The sequence below is a fragment of the Pristis pectinata genome, chromosome 3, assembly GCF_009764475.1.
Source record: "Pristis pectinata isolate sPriPec2 chromosome 3, sPriPec2.1.pri, whole genome shotgun sequence".
Lineage (NCBI taxonomy): Eukaryota > Metazoa > Chordata > Chondrichthyes > Rhinopristiformes > Pristidae > Pristis > Pristis pectinata.
The window spans coordinates 30,515,795-30,537,975 of record NC_067407.1 but is presented as its reverse complement, the minus strand read 5'-3'; the positions used below and the strand labels follow the sequence as shown (position 1 = coordinate 30,537,975).

The window sequence follows — 22,181 nt, the reverse complement described above, 5'->3', positions numbered from 1 at the left end:
AGATTCTTCCTTTCAATACCTCATTTTTAAAATGCATTCTATTAAAACAATTTTTGATTTAGCATTGCTATCTACTGTAAGTGTTAATATTCTTTAGGGGAACTGATTTGGGGCACCTGGCTTCCCCTCCCCCCCATTAGTAATGAATGCACACAACCTGAAGAGTCCAGCTGGTTCTGATTCAGCTATCCTGTATACTTGTGCTACATGTTGTCTTTACTGCTTCTGTGGAAGGTTTTTAATTAATATGGTTTGAATATTTATTTTTACTCAGTATTATTCCTGATGGTAATATTTATAGTCACCTCAGTTTGTCTATAGATTACTTGGACTATGTAGAAATCAGTAATTGTGCACAGATCAATCCTTGGATTGCTAGGCTTACATGGGTAATTAGGGCAGTAGCTTGAATGGGATGGATATATTATCCTTGGGCAGTATGCAGCAAAAATTTATTAATTACAGCACACAGAGTCCTTGTGTGCTAATAACCCAAATTGAGTCCTTGTCAATCCCTTTTTCCCTGCTGTGCCCCTGGAGCCCTGCAAATTCATGTCCTTCAAGTGCCTAGCCAATTTGCAATTTGAAAGCACTGATCCAGTACCAACCCTTGGGCAACATCCCTGCCCTATCCTCCAGCCTGGAGAAATAACTAGAATGCTACTTAGACCCAAAGGGTTAAGTTGCAAAGAGGTTTTGTACAAAGTACATTTGTACTCTGAACTTGGGTTAAGGATTGGTTTGTAGTTTATGGGGCATAGGATAAAAGATGGAGGAGGGGTAGTGTATGGAAGTGGGTGTCAGGGCTAACCAGTCCATAGTAGTACATGAGCAAAATTACTGGAAAACTAATTAGCCAACACTATGTTGGGATTAAACTAGCTATCATGTAGGCAAAGTGGATGTATGGTTCCTCAGCCCTACTTTAAGATTTTTAATTCAGTATCTGAATGACAATACCATTCCATGTTAATTAACTTTTATTGAAACAATAGGCAAGTCAATTTTTGTTTTGTAGAAAAATCCTGTTGGACAGGCAATTTTAAAATAACAACTGATTTGAGAAGTGCAATATACACACAGAAAAGTAACCTTCTCATATACCCATCATTGGGGCCCCTATCACATCTACAACAACATGTATTATTACAGATTGAAACTCTTTAGTCTGGCACTTTTGTCTTGACTACAGAAGTTGCCCCCCCAAATCACCTTTTGAGCAGGAAAACAGTATAGACACTCCCTGGGTGATTAAGTGTTCTGAGAACTGTACATAATGTGAAGTTTCCATAAGTCAAATGCTGTTGGCTGAGATCAAAGGTTGCACTGGTAGGTTAATTAGCTGTAGATTAGTGTAGATCTGCTCTTGAGATTCAAAATGTGTTGGATCATGGGAGTAGACAAACCACAGAATGCTGGACCAGAGAGTTTCAACTGTACCAGAGTTCCCACTGATCAGTTCCCAGCCAAATGACATTGTGTACATAGTGTAGAAACACTGAAATTTAAAGTGTATTATCAGGAAAAAGAATTTAAGTACTTAACTGTGATTGTAATTAGAGTAATTTTTTCATCAGTCTGAGACATGGGATTTCATTCTCCGGTAAAGTGGGGTAGTCGTTTTTCTTTAAAAGCTGTCATCCCCTCCAATCGGTCTTTTGTAGGTATAACCTGTGTAGCAAAAGGTACAAATGTCAAAATATTTTAACTACATTTTTCCAAAGTCATCTTTATCTGAAATAGCACAAGGCTTTCAAAGTAAAATTAAGGCATTTCATACCTGAGCATAACACATTTCCTCAATTGCCATTCCAGATGCAATATCTACCTACAGAGAATCAAAAATAGGTTTAGGATTAGAAATTGTTAAAGGAAAACAAATGTTCTCATTCTGTACTCTTGATAGGGATACATTCTTTTCTGAACAATAAGTATTGTTAGGGAATTAATTCAGTGTTTCAGTTTACACTGGGATTTTAACAAGTGTCAATATTTAATCATTTAGTCATGGAAAATTCTTTGATTAAGGATTAAAGGAAGGACTTTCATATTTAAGTCAAAGCAAACTATATGGTGATTAAATTTAGAGGGCAAGTACAGTACATTGAACATGCCCATATTTAGTTTCAGGAAAGCTCCATCTTGCAACAGTGCTTGGTAGTGGGTTACACACACAAGGACAGCAGTAAATGTGATATAACTTGCCTTTCATACTGGGGGAGTGGAAACATTGACTATGATTTACACTGCTGATTGCTACCAACCACTGATCAAGAACACAATTCAATTTGGTTACTCTGCTGACTGTAAATAACCCCTCATGACAAATGAAGAATAGCTACCAAGACTCAGAACTAGCAGCAGTCTTCAGGAAAGGAAATATCATCAGGAAAATACAACAGGACAATCTTCAATCAAAGCCAAGGTAAAATCAAGGAAAGAAAATAACTGGGGTCAACTAATTAATATGCCTTAAAAACAGAAAATGCTGGAAAAACTCAGCAGGCCAGGCAGCATCTATGGAAAGAGAAACAGTTAACATTTCAGATCTGAAATATTCCTGAGTTTAATGGCAGATTCAGTCAATGACTCTAAAGTGGTTGTTGGTTCTACCAGCAATCTGCTATACTTTAGAAAATCTATTAAACAGACCTTTGCCTGTTCAGGTGATGATAAAATATACCACAGCACTGGACAATAAATAGAACTGTTTTACAGTGCCATTCTCAACAACACCACCAAAACAAATTAAATAGTCGATTATGTAATTTGCTGTTAGTGAGACCCTTCAAGAGACTTTGTGATTAAACTCAAAAAGCTATTTATTAGATTGTTGCCTCTATTTTGCCAAACATGGTGATGGTTCAGAACAGTTGGTCTATGTTACATGATCAACTTTATTATACTCCTGTTCCTTTCCAAAATATTAATCTACATTTGCACGCTTCAAAATAAGGCCAGCATTGCTCAATGCAACCTTTTTGATCGTGGGGGAAGATACTTTAGCGATTAATTCAACTATGTTGGTCAACCACATCCTTCAGGCCTTAATGTAGTCTGCTATAACATTTAACTTATGAATTATTTACAGTAGAATTTACTCAATGAAAAAATTACCCCCCCCCCCCCCCCCCCCCCCCAAAGAGTAAGAGCCTAAAGTCTGAAATAGATGGTTTGTTCTACTGATTAGATAGCACCATTGTGGCATATAAATGGGAAATATTTGATGAATATATTCTATCGTGGAAACTGTCACATATTGGAAGGAAAAATGCTAAGTTATTCCCATTTTTACTCAAGTGACTGGGTCAAGGCATGGAGAAGTTCATGTCATTTCAGCAGCCCACTGGGACCCAAGATCATTGGCAGAGTAGTTTATAGGGGTCAGCACTTTTCAATAACTTTGAAGAATCGTGATCTTATACAAAGCCTGGTTTCTGGTGCCATGGCAAGGTGCTAACTTTTTCTTTTAAATATATAAAAGAAAGTTTGATCACCTTAACTGGTTTCCTCATGTCCTGGTTATAAAACCCTTGTTGCTAAACCAAGAGCCACATCAATCCTATTTTAGACTATCTTAACTCCCAAGTGGGGGCAGATGTTGATTTAAATTTAGAGGTCTACTGGATTATAAGGGACTACACTCAGGTGAATGCTGCTGATGGTTTGTCATTCGCCTGGTTCTGGGCAATAACTGAGGTGTTACAAGGGTTTCAACTATGTCGAAGGATAGAGTAGAGCAAATTTGTTCTTATAACATACAGCCAAAATATTACCTCAATGCCTCTGTTCATTGCTTGCTTGGCCATCTTGAGAGCCACTGGACCCTTTAAATAAGATTACACTCAAAGATTATTTTTCTAATTCAAATACAATATTCAGATATTTGTAGACAGAAATAGTACTCTTTCCTAATGACTTATTACTGACACCTTCCACCACATTTTAACAATTCTAATGTGCGTAATACATATATCTACTATCACCTTAAGCTAAGCTGCTGTGAAACGCTCAAGGTTTTTGGTTGGAGGATGATAACAACTCAAGATGCACATGGGCATGCATCTACTGCTTAGTCATGTGTTATTAACAAAAAAGCTATTGCAGGCTTCATTGATTTATTTTAATGCAGTTTACTACAAACCTGTGGAAGTATCTCTTTGGCCAGGTAGAGAGCCTTTTGATAAGCTGCATCTCCCAAGTCATTTTGAGTCACAGCATCATTCACTAGACCCATGGACACTGCTTGCTCACCATCTATTTGTCGACCAGTGAAAATGAGTTCCTTCGCCTTGCCGATTCCCACAGCACGAGGCAGTCTTTGGCTACCACCTTAGGCAAAAAGGAAAACCTGATTATTTACAATAATTTAGATCTGTGATTACATTCAAATTTAATTTGCTAATATTTAGTTTTTCTGAAGTATAATACAACTTGGGCACCTAACTACTAATTTTAATACCTTGCACATCATTTTATTTTTAATCCATTGTACAGTACTCAAAACACCATCTCTAAAGTCCATTATTCCTTTTGAAGCTGCAACAGTTTATTGCATTTATTTCATATAATCCCATACCCACTGATACCCATGTCAATTTCCTGAAATAACCCTTTTCAGGTAAAGAAGTCTGGACTCGCTACATAGGAGAGCTCCTGGTTCAATCCTGACCACTGGCGCTATCCATGTGGAGCTTGCATGTTCTGACCAGTGTGGGTTTCCTCCTGCTGATAATTTCCTTCCACATCCCAAAGACATGCAGGTTGATAGGTTAATTGGCCCCTGTCACTTGCCTCAAATATGTAGATGAGTGGTAGAATATATGGGAAATGATGCGAGGTTGGGAAGAATAAAAGCATATTAGTATAGGATGTGCAAAAATAGACACTTAATGGTTGGCGTGGAGTCGATGGAGCGAAGGGCCTGTTTCTGTGCTGCATGATTCTGTGACTTTCTGACTTGATGAAAAGCAGGACCAGAAAGAGGGGAAAAGTACAGGCAGAATAAAAGGGAGGAAGGCTTAAAGGCAGGAAAGATCAGTTGCAACAACAGAAAAGCAATAGATATCACTTAGGACTAGTGGGTTGTTTAAAAGGAGAAGTTGAAGACAACAGTGGATGTGGAACTGTGGGAGTAGATACCACACACGAGAGTTGGTGTGTGGCCAATTTAAGTCCTCCATTATAAGTGGCCCTGCAAACTATCATACTACATGCAACTTGTGAAGCATGCTAGATTTTTCACTTTCCTTTCAATCAAATTTTGAGTGAATTCCATCTCCACAGAGAGAATTAAGGATGAAGAGCGACATGGAATCATTTGAATCGAGCAGGAATGGGCCCCTTCACACTTCTCCATCATTCTACATTAATTCCACAATCCCAACTCCACATTAATGCCTATCCCTGGTAATGTTTCATCCACTTGCTCATCAAGAATCTATTCAACTTTGCCTTCACTGCATCATGAGAATGACAGTCAGAAGAATTGTCTCATCCCTGTCTTAGAAAGCCAACTTTTTAATCTTAAACAGTGACCCTGTAGTTACGGATTGTCCCGCAAGACAGATCATCCTCTCTACATCCACCCTGTCAGGACCCTCAGCTTGAAAAACTATTGCTAGAGGTTCTCTGGTTACTACTGGATAGTTAAGAGTAGAACAAAGCAAAGGCAATCCTGCACAGGTGATAACCTAACACAAAAACAAATATTGGGGAGCACATGGGATGATTCACCATGAGCAACACCAGCAGCAGTCCATAGTTAAAGCGTTACATTAAAAGTAATAGACTGCAATTCTAGTGGCACACACAAGCTTGACGGCAATTCACAGTTCAGCTCAGTTTATGCACCCAGCATAGGCACTATATCAGCCACTGCAGCAAGGTGGGTTGGCAAGAGAAATGGGACTAGTTGGCAACGTTCAAGACCCACCTTCACAGATTTTGTTCTTTTGCTGCCAATGGCAACATGCAGATTTAGTAAACACACCAGGACAGGCACAAGATAAGCTGTGCTGATTTCCTGAGATGGGCCTGACTTATCTATGTTTTCCACTGATTCAGACTTTAAATGAGCATTTGGAAGTATGATGCCACCAACAGCAAAGTATCCACTATTAACCTCCTACACAGATAAACTTTAATCAGCACCTTGGGGGAATAATATGGACAGTAAACTACTGCTTCAAGTCATGCCCCTGGCATAGAGATTGGGCTTCTCCTCTTCTTGGGTGTGTTGTGTGAAAAGAAGCTGGCAAAGGGTAAATGCTCAACAGCTGAATGATGCAGCCTACAATAGCACTGATAGAGGAGATAATTTCAGCAGAGTTGGAAGGGTAAATAACCAGTCAGTAAAAAAATGCTGCTGGAATACAGCAACTCTCAAGATCAGAGGACTGAAAATGATCAACAGACAAGTTTGGGGAGTCAAAAGTGCCTTCACATTTCCCCTCAATTATTAAAAAAAAAACATTTTTATTTTAATTGAGGAAAAGTACAGGGCTTCACAGTGGTGCAGTTAAGAGTTGTTGCCTCATGATTCAAGTTCATACCTCACCTCCAGTACAACCAGTACATAATCTCCCTGTGACTGTGTGGGTTGGTAGCTTTATTGGCCATTGTAAACTGCCCCTAGTAATGTAGATGAGTGGTAGAATCTGGGGAGAGTTTAGGAGCAAAAATGGGATTATTGTAGGATCGTGTTGCAGCCGTGTAAAACTTTGGGCCACATTTGGGGTATTGTATGTAGTTCCGGTCACTGCATTACAGGAAGGATATGGAGGCTTTAGAGAGGGAGAAGAAAAGGATCACCAAGATATTGCTTGGATTAGAGAATAAGGATTAGTTAATAAGGAGAGGTTGGACAAACTTGGATTGTTTTCACTGGAGCATTGGAGGCTGAGGGGCAATTTGATAAAAGTATATAAAATGAGCTGCCGGGGAGGTGGTAGAAGCAAATATAGTAACATTTAAGACCCATTTTGACAGACACATGAACAGGGATATGGACCACATGCAGGCAGATGGGATTACTTAAATTGGCACAGACATCATGAGCCGGTTCCTGTGCTATATTATTTGAGTGTAAAAGAGTGCTTGATGATCAGCATGGACTCTCAGAAGAGTCTGTTTCTGTCCTGTTGTCTCCATGATTCTATACCTTGTAGATTGTAGGAGGTCTTGTGGTCTTGTTTAATGGAATGCAGTCAGTAGAATTGAAGTTTAGTCATTACCTTTTTATTGCTTGCAATGTAAAAATACTGTCTCCAAAATGATTAACTTCACTGCAAGCTTTGCCTTCATATAGTAAAGAAAATTGCTTACCAGCACCAGGGAGGAGACCTCTGGTAACTTCAATAAGACCCATTTTGGCAGAAGATGCTAAAGTTAAGAAAGCACGACACAGGTCATATAAATATTCAAGGAAGTAAACTGTTTAATCTAACGTAATGTTTGTAGGATAGACAGGTTTGTATCTGCAACGATGGAGTATTGACATCTGAACTAGAAAACTAGAGTGCTCCATGAGAATGAAAGAGAGAAAAGGAGAAACCACATGCAGAAGGAAGGATGTATTAGAAACAGCAAGAAAAACATCAAAGACAAGTGAAGGTGAAAGAACAGTGACAGGAAGACAGCAAAAATTGAATTTTGAGAGAGGCATGCAGTGAGAACACAAAGAGAAGGAATAAGCAAGTACGAGATAAACAGTCATTAATAGGAAACAACATTTTGTTAGCAACGTTTCAGTAGATTTGTTTCAGCAGGTAGTTTTGACTGTTGACCCTCATTACTACACTATACCGTTATAAAATGGGTTCCATCCACTGAAACATACAGTGAAATAGTCTATGTGCCCCCTCGATTCTTCTATCCAGGAAAGCTCTAAATACCTAATTTCAGCATTGTCCAATTTGTTGATAAATAGTCTTAGGAATTTCTTGTCTGTGACTATTAGTCAATTCCATATGCTGCTCACAGAAATATTATTCATAAATATACTCTTTACTAATTTGAGAATATGACCTATCCTCAGTTTAAGCTTCTAGATTTGTTTTTAATTTTTTTGTGTGCCTTTTTAAAATGAACTTGGAAACAAGATCTTTCCTCACTTATTTTAGCAAATTGGATTCAAAATTGGCTGGATGATAGAAAGCAGAGGTTGATAGTGGAGGGTTGGTTTTCAGATTGGAGACCTGTGTCCAGTGGTGTGCCACGGGGATCAGTGCTGGGTCCTCTGTTGTTTGTCATATATAATATGAATTTGGATGAGAATGTAAGTGGCATGATTAGTAAGTTTGCAGATTGACACCAAAATTGGTGGTGTGATGGACTATGAAGAAGGTTATCCAAGGTTATAACAGGATCTAGATCAAATGGGAAAGTGGGCATGGGAATGGCAGATGGAATTTAACTAAGACAAATGCAAAGTGATGCATTTTGGGAAGGGCAGGACATACACAGTGAATGGGAGGGCCCTGGGGAGTGTTATTGAACAGGGAGACCTAGGGGTACAAAAACATAGTTCCCTGAAAATGAGAACACAAGTAGACAGGGTAGTGAGGAAGGCATACGGCATGTTTGCCTTCATCAGCCGGGGCACTGAATATAAGAGTTGAGACATCACATTATAGTTGTACAAAACATTGATTAGGCCAAATTATGAGAAGCATAGATATAGTTGATAGCCAAATGTCTATTTCCCATGGTAGAGCTATTTAATGGCAATAGGGTGAGATGGTGAGAGTAACAACATTTAAGAGGAATCTTTACAGGTACTTGAATGAGCAGGGGATAGAGGGATATGGAATTAATTCAAGCAATTGAGATTAGTATAGATAGGCATTGTGGTCGGCATAGATTCAGTGGGGCGAAAAGCCTATTTCTATGCCATACAACTCTATTACCCGTATTGCTTTTCTCTGCACTGCCTCCTCTATTTCCTGGCTAACAAAAGTTGGTCACAAACCTCAAAAGTGTTGTGCAAGTAGAAGACTATATAATATGATCACAATTTTCCATGATCTGTATTCTTGATTTGACTATATAGTTCAGCATGCTGTCAGATTGATTATTCATGTTAAGCATTCATTGGATTTTTTTTTAATATTGTCAACTAGAAGATTTAGATCCCAATTTTATTCATAGCTATTTCATAGGGAGATAGAAGTAGAAATGTCAAATACTAGAGGACATTTACTTAAGGTGGGTGGGGGGGGGGGAGGTGGTGGGAAGAGTTTAGAGGAGAAGTTTTTCTTTTAAAAACACAGAGTGGTAGGTGCTTGGAACGTGCTGCCGGGGTGATGGTGGTGGTGGAAGCCAACACGATAGTGGCATTTAAAGCATTTAGATAGGTTTAGTTTAATGTGCCATCATGGTTGGCATAGACATCATGGGCCAAAGGGCCTGTTCCTGTCTGTACTGTTCAACGTAATGCCACGAATGGAAATGTACTGTCCTTATGTCAGTCTTTATCTTATAACATTCACATGAATGTGTTCAGTTTCTACTGTTATTGTTCTGTCCACCCATTTTTTGTCTGGCATATTTTATAATTTCCAAACACCTCCTTTGATGCTGGAACCTCTCCAACTGTATTTAGATTTTTGTCTCAATGAGACATAATATAGATCTAATACCGAATCCTGGAGCTCCCTAATGAATACTCCCTGACTTCTTTAATAAAAACCCACTGTTTTCTACCTTTCAGATGTTTACCTTGAATCCCCATGGCTTTGAACTTTAGCTGTTTTTTCTGGAACAATATCCATTGACTACTGGAAGTCTAGGCACAACACGTTTTGCAGAGGTCACTTTGATTGTCAACTTGCTCTAAGAAATTGTGGTCAGACAGATCTTCTAAATCCACATTAGCCACTGTTTGCTAAATTATTGCTGTACAAGTAATTGTCAAGATTGCAACCACGTATTCAACTAATTGTGCATACATTCAGTTTTTCGTTGATTATAACAAAGGCTAAGATCAATATAAATAATAAATAGCACCTTTTAAATTTTATCTGCATATTCTCACATAATTAGCAAGAAATTTTGCAAACAAAGGAACACTGTAAGGGATGACCATTTTCAGCCTTCGCCTCTTTCTCAACTGAATAGGTGTGAAAAACTGGGGAAGGAGGAATGAAGATACTATGAATGAAGATTTATTTAACAATTAATAAAACTTATTCCAGATAGTTTACAGTAATGAAAACTCAAACCTGCCTGTCATGTCATCAAAACTCAATTACTATAAAGCAAACTATATACTGAACACCACCTTTCTTTTACTTTAGTCTAGATGGTGTGTAGGTGCAATTAGTGTAACAATAGTGTTTGACAATACCTGCAACACGAAGATCACATGCCAATGCCAACTCCAGGCCACCACCAAGTGCATACCCATCTATTGCAGCAATGGTGGGCATTGGCAGGGATGCTTTAAAAGAAAACACATACCACATTAACACTTCAAAAAGTTAAAACTGGATCTGTACAAAATCAAAGAAGATAGCAAAGTGATCTGAGACAACCTTTTGAATTACATTTACGTAGCTGGAAGTTGATGGTAAAGTTGTAGAATTATACCAAAAAAATCAAATTTCTATCATCAGAATGCAAAGGTTGTAAACAATGGAAATTGAGTTTAAGTGGTGCATTTAATACACTAAAAATGCTTCACAGTGGAAAATGAACAAGTAGTACCAGATGATTTAAACAAAAATGTTATCAACAGCAGCCAAGTACATTAGTGCAGCAATTACAATCACTAGGAGCAATATTGTCCTGTCTCCAAATCTCTCAATACATGGGTTATTATTACAGCAGCATCCTTCAGGGAAGGACAGAAAATACTGCACTTCTTCAAAGGGTATACGCACAAAAACTCAAGGATTTAAAACAACTTACATCCACCTCACTTAAAACAAAAATTGCTTGAAAGTACCACCACACCAAAATAGTCAGCTTAATTTCTTTGTACTTGCCTATATTGCTCATTAAACTTCGCAGCTTGTGAACAAAGTGGCCAACTTCTGTATTACTCATTTTAGCACGCTCTTTCAAATCAGCGCCTAGAAAATAAATTGTGGTGAGAGAAAAGAACAATAGCCCGAAAAACAACTTTAATAATAATATAAATATGTTAACACACACAATCAGCAGAAAAATGCTTGTAAATACCGGTCAGCAGCAAATAAACAACTCCTTTGAGGGGTACACAATGCATTTATCAATCAGATCTCTTATTGTTAACACAGTTAGGATCAGTAATGGATCCAATAGTTAAAATTGGAATAATCAAATGTTTTAAGATTAAAATATTTTTTAAAATTTGCAGGTATTCAATTCCTCTTGTTCAAATTTTAGATGTATTCTTGGCTTTATCAATTCATCCTGTATTTAATACAGCTAGATATATAAAAAGGGACCATTGTAATTTTGGCAATGAAACATAAGATGCAATAAAGTATTTGTGCTTCTAGCCTGCCTGTGACATCCCACTATCTGACAATGGAATTCCACAGTCCACCGTGAATGCAGAAATATTAATCTTTTATACTGCGATCATGTACAGTGAGTAGAACTTCACCTCGACGGAACAGGAAAATGCTTTCTTCTGACTTATTAGAAAATAGTTACAGATTATTCAGATCCTAAATTTACCTGCACAGAAAACTCCTTTGATCTGGCTTTTAAACAATACGACACGCACACTTTTGTCCTTTCGCAGATTTTCAACGACCTCTTCAAGCTGAAAACAAGCAAGCAATTCTGCTTTTTTTTTTGACTTTCTTCAACCAAGTCATATTGATATAGACAACAATGGAACTATGACCACATCACAAGGTCAGGGCAAAACTCATGAGATTATAAGTAATGAAACAGAAAAAGAAATTGAATGAGCAAGTGGCAAAAGATAGCACACATCCATTAAAAATGAAGAGTTATAGTAGTCACCCTTATTGCAACTGTGTCCCCCACATTAATATGCAATGCTGACCCCAACCTTCTCCTAGTTCTGAAGGAAGCTCAACCTGAAACATTAACCCTCCTTCTGTACAGATTCTGCCCCACCTCCTGAATGAAATTTCTGTTTTTGTTTTGGATTTCAAGCACCTGCAGTTTTTTTTCCTTGTACTAGACTGATACCTGGAATGGGCAGGTTTTCTCATGGACAAAGATTGGACAGGCTGGGCCTGTGTGCACTAAGTTGTGGAAATGTGAGAGGTCACTTGATTGAAACCACAAGATCCTGAATAGTCTTGACAGGGTGGATGTGGAGGAGGATATTTTCTCTTGTGGGAGAATCTAGGAGTCATTGTTATAAAAAAGTATCGCCTATTTGAGACAAAAGAATTTTTTTTCCACTGTTAGGACTGTTGAGTCAAAGAGTCATATGGCACTGAAATGGGTCCTTCGGCCCAATTGGTCCATGCCGACCAAGATGCCCCATCCAACCTATGGAGTTGGAATTACAATCAAACCAGCCCTGACCTTATTGAATGGTGGAACAGGCACAAGGATGGGAGCAACCTGGACCAGCTCCTAATTTGTATGTTCATTTGAATAATGTTTAAAAATTGATTAAAAGTTGTAAATTGATCCACGGTGAGTGATTAAGGTTAGTCTTAAACACGGGAGCTGAGAAGAATGAGATTTTTTTTATCCCCAATGAGAAGTATAGGCCGTCCCTGGGTTAAGAATGCCTGACTTAAGGACACCGCTACACAAGAACAAGCTCCCATAATAATATTAAATTTAAAAGTCCGATGTACATATGTAGAACTAATTTCCTCTCTTTCCACTTTTAGTAATTATTCTTTCTTGTCAGTCCCATGTGCTTTTGATGCCATTCATTATAACACTGTGGCGGTACGGTTACCAGAGTGATTTTCACGTATTTTCCGACCTACGGACAATCGACACATGGACATCTGTAAAAACAGAACCCACTCATAACCTGGCGTAGACTCAGAGAGGGATCGACACTCTAGAAGGAGCTGGAGTTTCCTCCAGCTGAAGAGTTTAGGACCAGGGGCATCCTCTCAGTAAGGTCTGAGATGAGGATAGCTTTTTTAAATCTGGAAGCTTGTAGAATTTTGGAATTCTCTACAAAATACGATTAGGCACATATGAAGGGAAAATCCCACATGATGAATTATTTTTTGATGATGTTACTAGCAGGGTAGATGAGGAAACAGACATATGAATTTTTAAAATATACTTGAGCAGGTAGGAAAGTGGACTTAATCTTATTGAATCGCAGAGTAGACTCAAAGGCCTATACACTTCCTTCCACTTTTCCTGTTACCTCAGATAGTTGTGGATGTGTATTCAAGTTGGAGATCAGTAGAATTTTACACAAAGAATGTCGGATACATGGTGTCAGTGGAGAATTGGCTGTGTGGATCCAGAACTGGCTTGCCCGTAGAAGACAAAGAGTGGTGGTTGAAGGGACTTATTCGGGTTGGAGGCTTGTGAGTAGTGGTGTTCCGCAGGGATCTGTACTGGGACCTATGCTGTTTGTGATGTACATAAATGACCTGGATGAGTATGTTGATGGATGGGTTAGTAAGTTTGCAGACGATACCAAGATTGGTGGAGTCGTGAATAGTGTAGAAGACTGGCGATGGATACAGTGTGATATAGATCAGCTGCAGATGTGGGCAGAGAAATGGCAGATGGAGTTTAACCAAGATAAATGTGAGGTGTTGCAGGAATGCTTGCATTTATTAATTGGGGTATCGAGTACAGGAGTCAAGAAGTTATGATGCATCTGTATAGAACTCCGGTTAAGCCGCACTCAGAGTATTGCATGCAATTCTGGTCACCTCACTATAGGAAGGATGTCGAGGCTTTAGAGAGAGTGCAGAGGAGGTTTACTAGGATGCTGCCTGGATTAGAGGGCATGTGCTATCAGGAGAGGCTGGACAAACTTGGGCTCTTTTCTCTGGAGCAGCGGAGGCTGAGGGGGGATCTGTTGGAAGTGTATAAAATTATGAGGGGCATAGATAGGGTGGACAAGCAAAATCTTTTTCCCCCATTATTGAGCGATCCAATACCAGAGGGCATGCATTTAAGGTGAGAGGGGGTAGGTTCACAACAGACGTGAGGGGTAATTTTTTTTTTACTGAGAGAGTGGTGGATGCCTGGAATGCGTTGCCTGATAGGGTGGTGGAGGCAAATTCACTGGGGGCTTTTAAGAGGGGCTTGGATGAGCACATGTATGAGAGGAAAATAGAGGGATATGGGCATTCTGTAGGTAGGAGGGAATAGCTATGTTGGCACAACATTGTGGGTTGAAGGGCCTGTTCTGTGCTGTACTACTGTTCTATGTTCTAAGAATCAGAGGATATGGGGATTGGGCCTTGGGTGCATTTGAGACACAAGATCAGCCATGACCTTTGAACGTTGGAGCAGGGTCCAGCTACTTTATGGCTACTTCCACCTCTACAAGATTTGGGTCACTGGCAGATGAAGGAGCAAACTTTGAACATACCTGATAGAAAGAAATTCACTTTTAAAGCGGGTGACTACACTGTAATACTAACCTGCATAACAAACACCTTTCCGAGGGAATTTCTTGCATGAGGTCTGTTCATTAAAACTGTTGCAATTCCTTAAACAAATGATAAAGTAAATGTTTTTATGACTGTGTGCATTAATTTGTGATAATAAAAACACAAGGAAGATATTGAAGCAAGAGAAAGTCACAAGGTCCCTCAAATCTGCTTTGCCTTTCAATAATAACCAACCAGATCATTAACGTTAAATCCATTTTCCTGCCTTATCTAACATCATCTGCTAAACTTATGGCCTCGACCACCAAGGAGGACAAGAGATACAATGGAACACCACCACCTGCAGGTTCTCCTCCAAGTCACACACCACCCTAACTTGGAAATTTATCACTGGTCCTTCATTGTTGCTGGGTCTAAATTTTGAAACTCCCTCTCCAATGGCATTGTGGGAGTATCTGCACCAGAAGAACTACAGTAATTCAAAATGGCAGCTCACCTTCACCTTCTTGGGCAATTTGGTATGGGCAATAAATGCTTGTCTTTCCAGTGATCACTGCATTGCAAAAATTATTTTAAAAAAATTCTCATTAGTCCCCCATTCCCCAAAATTAATGACTTGGGTTCCACAGCTGTCTGGGGTGGAGAATTTTAAAAATTCAAAACTCTCAGAAGAAATTCCTCTTCATAATCAGGGTTACCAATATTGCATTCTGACAATAAGGGGCTGGTTATGGGTGGGGCTGGTAATGGACGGGGCCACAAGAAGCCTCGCTGTACGACAGAAAATCCTGAGAGCAAACAAGACCTAATGAGCCAAACTCTATCCTGTACCCATGGACATTTTATGTAATGAAATAAAAGTAAGTAACTGAAAGAGGAATTATAACACAGAATTTGCCAGTTACTTGTTCCTGAAATATGATCATTAAATTCCAAAGGGCAACATTCCATAGCTTTTATACATTTTTTCTCAATGCTTCTTTCTTCCCCACAAAAAGTTAACTGTTCACAATATAATTTCAGAGGCAAACATTTCCTACTCCCCCAAATCAAGAAGCTGGACACTCTCCCCCTCCATCCACCCTCAAATACTGCTGTTCTTTGCAGGACAATCTGGGAATCCCTTAAATTCATTTACAAGTGCAAGTCTCTAACAAGAATAAATTCTGGGAAGGTGGGAAAGATAGGAATTGTAGGGAAATTACCGTCCATCGTGCTGGTAACGGCTCTTTAAAGGTCTCTTTGAAATTGTGGTTAGCTGCACTGAGAGACCTGCCCTGGCCCATGCCAGTCCCTGGCCCCTAGTCCAACATCATTGAACCCAGGCTTGACATTGTGTGAGCCCTAAAGATATGGGGACAACACGTTCTGGGCCCCTAATAACCCTGGCCTGGTATCAGCAGGTCCCCAAGAACACAGATCCAGCATAGAGGAGTGCTACAGAGATCTGTGCTTGGTTAATGAACATTAATACAGATATTTTATATTAATGACTTGGGCGAAGGGACCAAATGCATTGCATCATCAGCAAATATGGATGCAAAGTTAGATGGAAAAGCCAGTTGTGAGGAGGATATGGAGTCTGTCAAGGACACAGACAGGATAAATGAGTGGGCAAAAAATTCGGCAGTTGGAAATATAATGAGGGGAAATGCGAGGTCATCCACCTTGGTAGCAAAAATAGAAAAAGCCAAATACTGCTTAGGGAGAGAGAGAGAGCACAGAATGTAAATATGAAGAGGAGCCTAAGTGTCCCTCTACATGAAACACAAAGTTAGCATGTTGGTCCACAAAAAATTAGGCAAGCAAATGGAATGAGAGTTATTTACTGCGGGGGGGGGGGGGGGGGGGGGGGGGGGAGAAAGAGTATTGAATAAAGTTTTGGCCTCCCTATTTAAGGAGATAGATACTTGCATTGAAATTAGTTCAGAGAGCACTCACTAGATAGATTGCTGAACTGAAAGAGTTGCCTTATGAGGAAAGGTTGGGCCTTTATAAGACTAAAAGTAATCTTATTAACATAAAAAATTCTTAGAGCAGTCGACAGAATAGATCCTAGGGGAATGTTTTCACTCATGGAGTATTTGGAACTAGGGGATCAAGTTTCAGAATAAGGGGTTTGTTAATTTAAGACAGGAGAGGAGGAATTTTCTCTCTTGGGATTGTGAATCATAGAACACCGAACAGTACAACACAAGAACAGGCACTTCAGCCCACCATGTCTGAGCTGATCATGATGTCAATTTAAACTAATCCCATCTGCGTTCCCTCTATTCCCTGCCTGCTCATGTGTCTGTGTAAATGCCTCTTAAACATTTCTATCATATCTGCTTCTACCACCTCTCCAAGCACCTACCACTCTCTGTATATAAAAAAAACTTGCCTCACAAATCTCATTTAAACTTTCCCCTCTCACCTTAAGTATATGCCCTCTAGTATTTGATACTCTGGGAAAGAGAATCTGACCATCTACCATATCTATGCTTCTCATTATTTTATATATTTCTATATTTATATACTGCTGAATGTATTTTGACTGGTTGCACAGTGGTCTGGTATGGCAATTCGAATACGCAGGAATGCAAGAAGCTGCAGAGTAGTGGACTCTGCCCAATGCATCATGGGCACCTCCCTCCCAACCATCGGTGGTATCTACAGGAGGCATCGCCTCAAGACAACATCCATCATCAAACATCCCCACCATGCAGGGTATGCCACCTTTTCACAGATACCATCGGGCAGGAAGTACAGAAACCTGAAGTCCCACACCACTAGGTTCAAGAATAGCTACTTCCCTTCAACCATTCGATTCTTGAACCATCTGGCAAAACCCTAATCACCACTACAGTTCAGCAACACAATGACCACTCAGATCAGTTTGCAATAAAATGGACTGTTTTTTTCTGTTCTAATTGTCTTTTTTTTGTAAAAATTGTGTATAATTTACGTTTAATTCATGTTTTTATTGTGAATGCTGCTCTGTGCCTGTGATGCTGCCGCAAGTTTTTCATTGCGCCTGTGCATACGACAATAGACTCAACTTTGACTTTCTATCAGGTTACACCTCAACCTCCAACACTCTGGAGAAAAGAATCCATTTACTGTATACTTTCCTCTTGCATTTGACCTCCCAAAATACATCATCTCACAATTGTCCGGATTAAACTCCATCTGCCATTGCTCCACCCAAATTTCCAACTGATTTCTCCCCTGCTGTATCCTTTGACAACCTTCCTCGCTATCCACAACTTCACTAATTTGTGTTATCTATAAATCAGACAAGATAAATATTTATGATTTGGATAAAAATGTATTACAAGAGGTCCCAACATTGATGCTTGCAGGACACCACTGGTCACAAATCTCCAGTCAGAAAAACATCCCTCTACCACTACCCTATGTCTTCTATGACCAAGCCAATTTTGGATCCAATTTACTAACTCAACATGGATCCCACGTTACTTAAATTTTCCGGGCCAGCTACCGTAAGGGACCTTGTCAAATGTTTTACTAACTAAAAGTCCATTTGAAATTCTCCATCCCAGGGAGCTTTTAAGATTGAGCCATTGAACATATCCAAGATTTTTGGACAATACGAGAGTCAAGGTTTGTGTGGAACAGGTAGGAAAATTGAGGCAAAAATCTTAATAATGATGATCTTAAGAACCAAATGGCTTTTGATAAATGTCTCCACATTTCTTTATTCGCTGTCATTAATTCCCATCCCAACTAATTTATGTTCTTATGATTTGCTACTCTTTTTCACACTTGTAGAGGCTCTTACAATCCAACTTTACATCACTTACTAGTTTATTCTAATTCTGTTTATTATTTTTAAACATTCTTTTCCAGGTTCTGAGATTCTGCCAATCCCCAGGCCCATCATTATTTTCTCCACAACATTACAAGCTTTCCCTTTCAATCCATTCCAAGCTACTTCTGTTATCCATGGATTGAATCCCTTTCCTGTAGGTCTTTATTCTCATAGTTGCAGATCACGAAGAATAAATTAAATATTTCTGCATTTGGATTAGTTTGGTGGTTCTCAAAATGTATGATCTACACTTTAACATACTGGATTCATGTGGAGCTTAAGCAGTTTGGTACAAGATTTATCATACATCCTTCACAAATGTAAAAGTTTCCCAAGATTTTTTTAAAAATTAAGCTCTTTTTTCTTAAATTGATAGGATGCAGTTTGAATACAAAAACAGACCACGACAGAAAACCAGTGATAGAGTCAGATTGTCACTAACCACCCAATCAATAACTCCAGCCGTTCATTATGCTTAGAGCTGCTCAGCTTTTGTGGAGAAAGTTGCAGCTAGTGTGCATCCGAAACGGTGTGCCAGCGTCTACAGGGAATCCGACCCCCAGGAGCACTGGGCAGCAAGTTGGGTCGGATCACACCCGCTTCCCTGACCAGTGGCCCATTCCCTCCACTTGCCTTTTCCAGGTGTGGAGGGTCAAACAACAGGGCCTTCCACATCCAAGAGGCGTCCCTGCGTGGAGCAGGGACCGAGGGGGCGAGCAGGCCTCACTCAGGTGGCCACCATATAATCATTCCCAACTCAATGCCGCGAAGGACTTCTCGACCGTTGACAAAAATTTAAATAATTTTAATACTTATATTAAAAAAAATGAAAAGGAGGTAATTAAATATTAAGAGTAAAAAAAAATTAAACTTTTTCCACAAGAAGCAGCGGCCCTTGGAAATGAATGGAGTCCGGCGAGAGGGTCAAAAGCGCCGGCAGTGGGGCTGAAGCCCGGGGCGGTTTGAGCTGGCGGCTGCGGCTCCGGCTCCCGTCGGCTCAGTTAGATCCCAGGAGTCTAAACGTGAAGGTGCAAGTGACCGAATCGTTCGCCTCTTGCTGTTTGTGGGACCTCGCCGTTTGCAAACTAGTTGCTCCACCGGCCCTCACATTCAGAAGTGTTGCATTGGCTGGGAAGCGTTTCAGGAAGCCACAAGAATCCCAATGCTGCTCATTCCTAAGATTTATTGGAATTACTTTCGTCAGTTTGGCAAGAGAACTCGCGAGTGGAGACTTCTACAGAGAATATTTTGTGATAAAACCAGTTAACCACCTCCCACCTTTCCCTTACCCGAGTTGCTGCCTTCTAAATGCTGCAATTGGATTTCGGAGGGCGCACGGGTCTCTGAATACCGCCTTGTGCGACCACCCAGAGCTGCCCCGGCGCCAGGCAGCCGGGCGCTGCCGCAATAACTCACAGCAGCCAGGGCGGTCATTGCTCTAACGCCGTGCGGGGCAGCAGCGGCCAGAGGACCCGCAGAAACCAGCCTCCTCAGCACCCACATCTGGTCTTTCTGCGCCCCCCAATCCAACAACAGAAGTGAAATTGACAGATCGTTCATTCACTTCGAGGCTTGTGTCGAGCGGAAATCCTGCCTCTGCACCAATTGCATTAGACGATGACCCTCTCATTGACCCACCCCTTTAACTGAACTATTAGCCGTCTTGTTTTATGCCACACCTTGGTAATATCAGAAGGTAGTGTTCTGAAAGGTACCAGAGGGAAGATGTCCAAATTAAACATTGGCAGGTGTACCACAGGGCCCATTGAAATGAGGCAGCAGAAAGAAGTAAGGCCCAACTGGGAAATAAAAGCTCAAACAGCGCTTGCCACAGGCCAGGAAGCATCTGGTTGTTAGTACTCATATAAATATGGGTCAGCTAGAATGTACTTCAATTGAAATCTTTAATCTTATAATGAAAATATTAATCTCCAATTGTTGATATAAGTAAAAGTGAGGTACTGACAGCAGGATAAACAAAAACAGAAAATGCTGGATGCGTTCCACAGGTCAGGCAGCACTATGGGAAGAGAAACAGTTAACCAACCAAATCTCACCCTATTAGAATATTCCCTTTGTCTGATAGGGAGGTAGTGGATTAGTTAAGGTCTTTATTCACTGGAGTTCAGAAGAATGAGAGAAGATCTCATAGAAGCCTATAAAAATCTAGAGAAAGGGATCTAGGGAGAATGTTCCTGATGGCTGAAGAGTCCGGAACCAGGGTAGGGCCACAGGATAGAGGGTATACCTTTCAGAACCAAGAACAGGAGAAAATTCTGCTCCAGAGGGTGGTGAACCTGTGGAATTCTCTACCACAGAAGGCAGTGGAAGCCAAGTCATTAAATATATTCAAGGTAATATTTCTTAACAGTAAAGCATTCAACAGATATTGGGAGAAAGTGGGGATAAGGAAATGAATGATCAGCCATGGTTGTGTTGAATGGTGGAGCAGCCCCAAAGGACTGAATGGCTTACTTTTGCTTCTATTTTCTATGTTAACATTTCAGGTTGAAGACCTTTTATTAGAACTAGAAAAGTGGGAAAAGAAGTATGCTTCAAGTTGCAGAGAGGGTAGGGGAAGAGATGGATAGGATATAGGGAATATCTCTTAGGGCAAGGATAGGGTTGCTAATGATAATATGTTGCTTACAAAACTGTCTGGTTGATAGGTTAATGAGGGCTGTAGTGAGGAAAAAAAAGACAGACGAAAGCTGTGAAATACAGTTCAGAGCCACTGCAGAAAATTTAAACCAAATTTTATAAATAGCAGTGTCTGTAGAGAGAAAATAACTGAGTTAATATTACAAGTGGATGAACTTGCAATAGAACTGGGCATTTTAGATACAACAGAAAACTAGCTACCTGTAATTTTTGAGTTCACTACCAAATCCTGAAGTTGCAGCGTGTCCAATTGGAAGATGACGTGTTATTCATCAAGCTCGCATTGGGCCCCATTGAAATGGTGTAGGAGGCCACAGACAGATAGATCAGAGTAGGAATAGGATGGAGAATCAAAGTGACAGGCAAATGAAGCTCAGAGTTGCCCTCACAGACTGAATGTAGGTGTTCTGCAAAGTGTTAACTAAATTTAATCTATTAGTTTCTCCACCTTCCACCGCCATACTCTGGCTGAATTTGTTCTCACATTGAACAACTTCTCCTTCAACTCTATTCAATTTCTCCAGGGCAAAGGTGTAACAATGGAAGCTTGTGTGAGCCCAAATTACGACTGTCTTTTTGTGGGACTTGTGTAATGGTCCTTGTTTCAGTCCTACTCAGTTGTTCTTTCAGTACATTGATGTCTGTATTGGTATTGCTTCCTGCACTTAAATAACTCAAATGTTATTGGTATTTTAATTACTTTTGCTGCCAATTTTAACCCTGCTCTCACCCTCATGTGGTCCATCTCTGACCTTTCCCTTTGCTTTCTGAATCTGTCTCCACCTCAATAGTGATCAATATTCATTACAAGCCCACAGACTCCCACAGCTATTCTGAACACACTTCCTCCCATCCTGCCTCCTGCAAGGGCTCCATTCCATTAGCCCAGTTGTACATGTTCTGATGACCAGACTTTCTATGCAGATGGCTCTAGAGATGTTTTCCTTTTCATTTTTAACTGTGATTTTTTCCTCTCATTAGTTGGCTAGGCTGTCAACAAGTCTCATCTATTTCCCATACCTCTATTGTTGCTCCCTCTCCCAGCCAGAGCAAGCAAGGGGAAGGGGGACTAGAATCAGAATCAGGTTTATTATCACTGACATATCGTGGAATTTGTTGTTTTACACAGCAGTACAGTGCAAGACATAAATATTACTATATGTTTCAAAAATAAATAAATA

General features: G+C 40.0%; 1 protein-coding gene across 1 annotated transcript; it reads right to left on the bottom strand.

The window, feature by feature from the left end:
* Positions 1–62: 62 nt before the first annotated feature.
* On the bottom strand, positions 63–19,908 carry echdc2 (enoyl CoA hydratase domain containing 2). The gene is made up of 10 exons (XM_052011447.1): positions 19,629–19,908; positions 14,556–14,623; positions 11,668–11,755; positions 10,989–11,075; positions 10,349–10,441; positions 7,327–7,383; positions 4,145–4,332; positions 3,777–3,827; positions 1,781–1,828; positions 63–1,671 (listed from the first exon to the last, which is right to left on the bottom strand). Exons 1-10 carry the CDS (start codon positions 19,897–19,899, stop codon positions 1,594–1,596), a joined length of 1,029 nt encoding a protein of 342 aa, XP_051867407.1. The 5' UTR covers positions 19,900–19,908; the 3' UTR covers positions 63–1,593.
* Positions 19,909–22,181: the final 2,273 nt, after the last annotated feature.

Bases quoted from the DNA above. Each gene is read 5' to 3' on its own strand.
- echdc2 (XM_052011447.1), bottom strand. From the start codon at position 19,899: ATGAACGATCTGTCAATTTCACTTCTGTTGTTGGATTGGGGGGCGCAG. The intron at 1,829-3,776 runs GTAATATTTTGG...GATTCTCTGTAG, and splicing joins CAATGAACAGAGGCATTGAG to GTAGATATTGCATCTGGAAT. The intron at 1,672-1,780 runs GTATGAAATGCC...TTTGCTACACAG, and splicing joins AGGAAATGTGTTATGCTCAG to GTTATACCTACAAAAGACCG.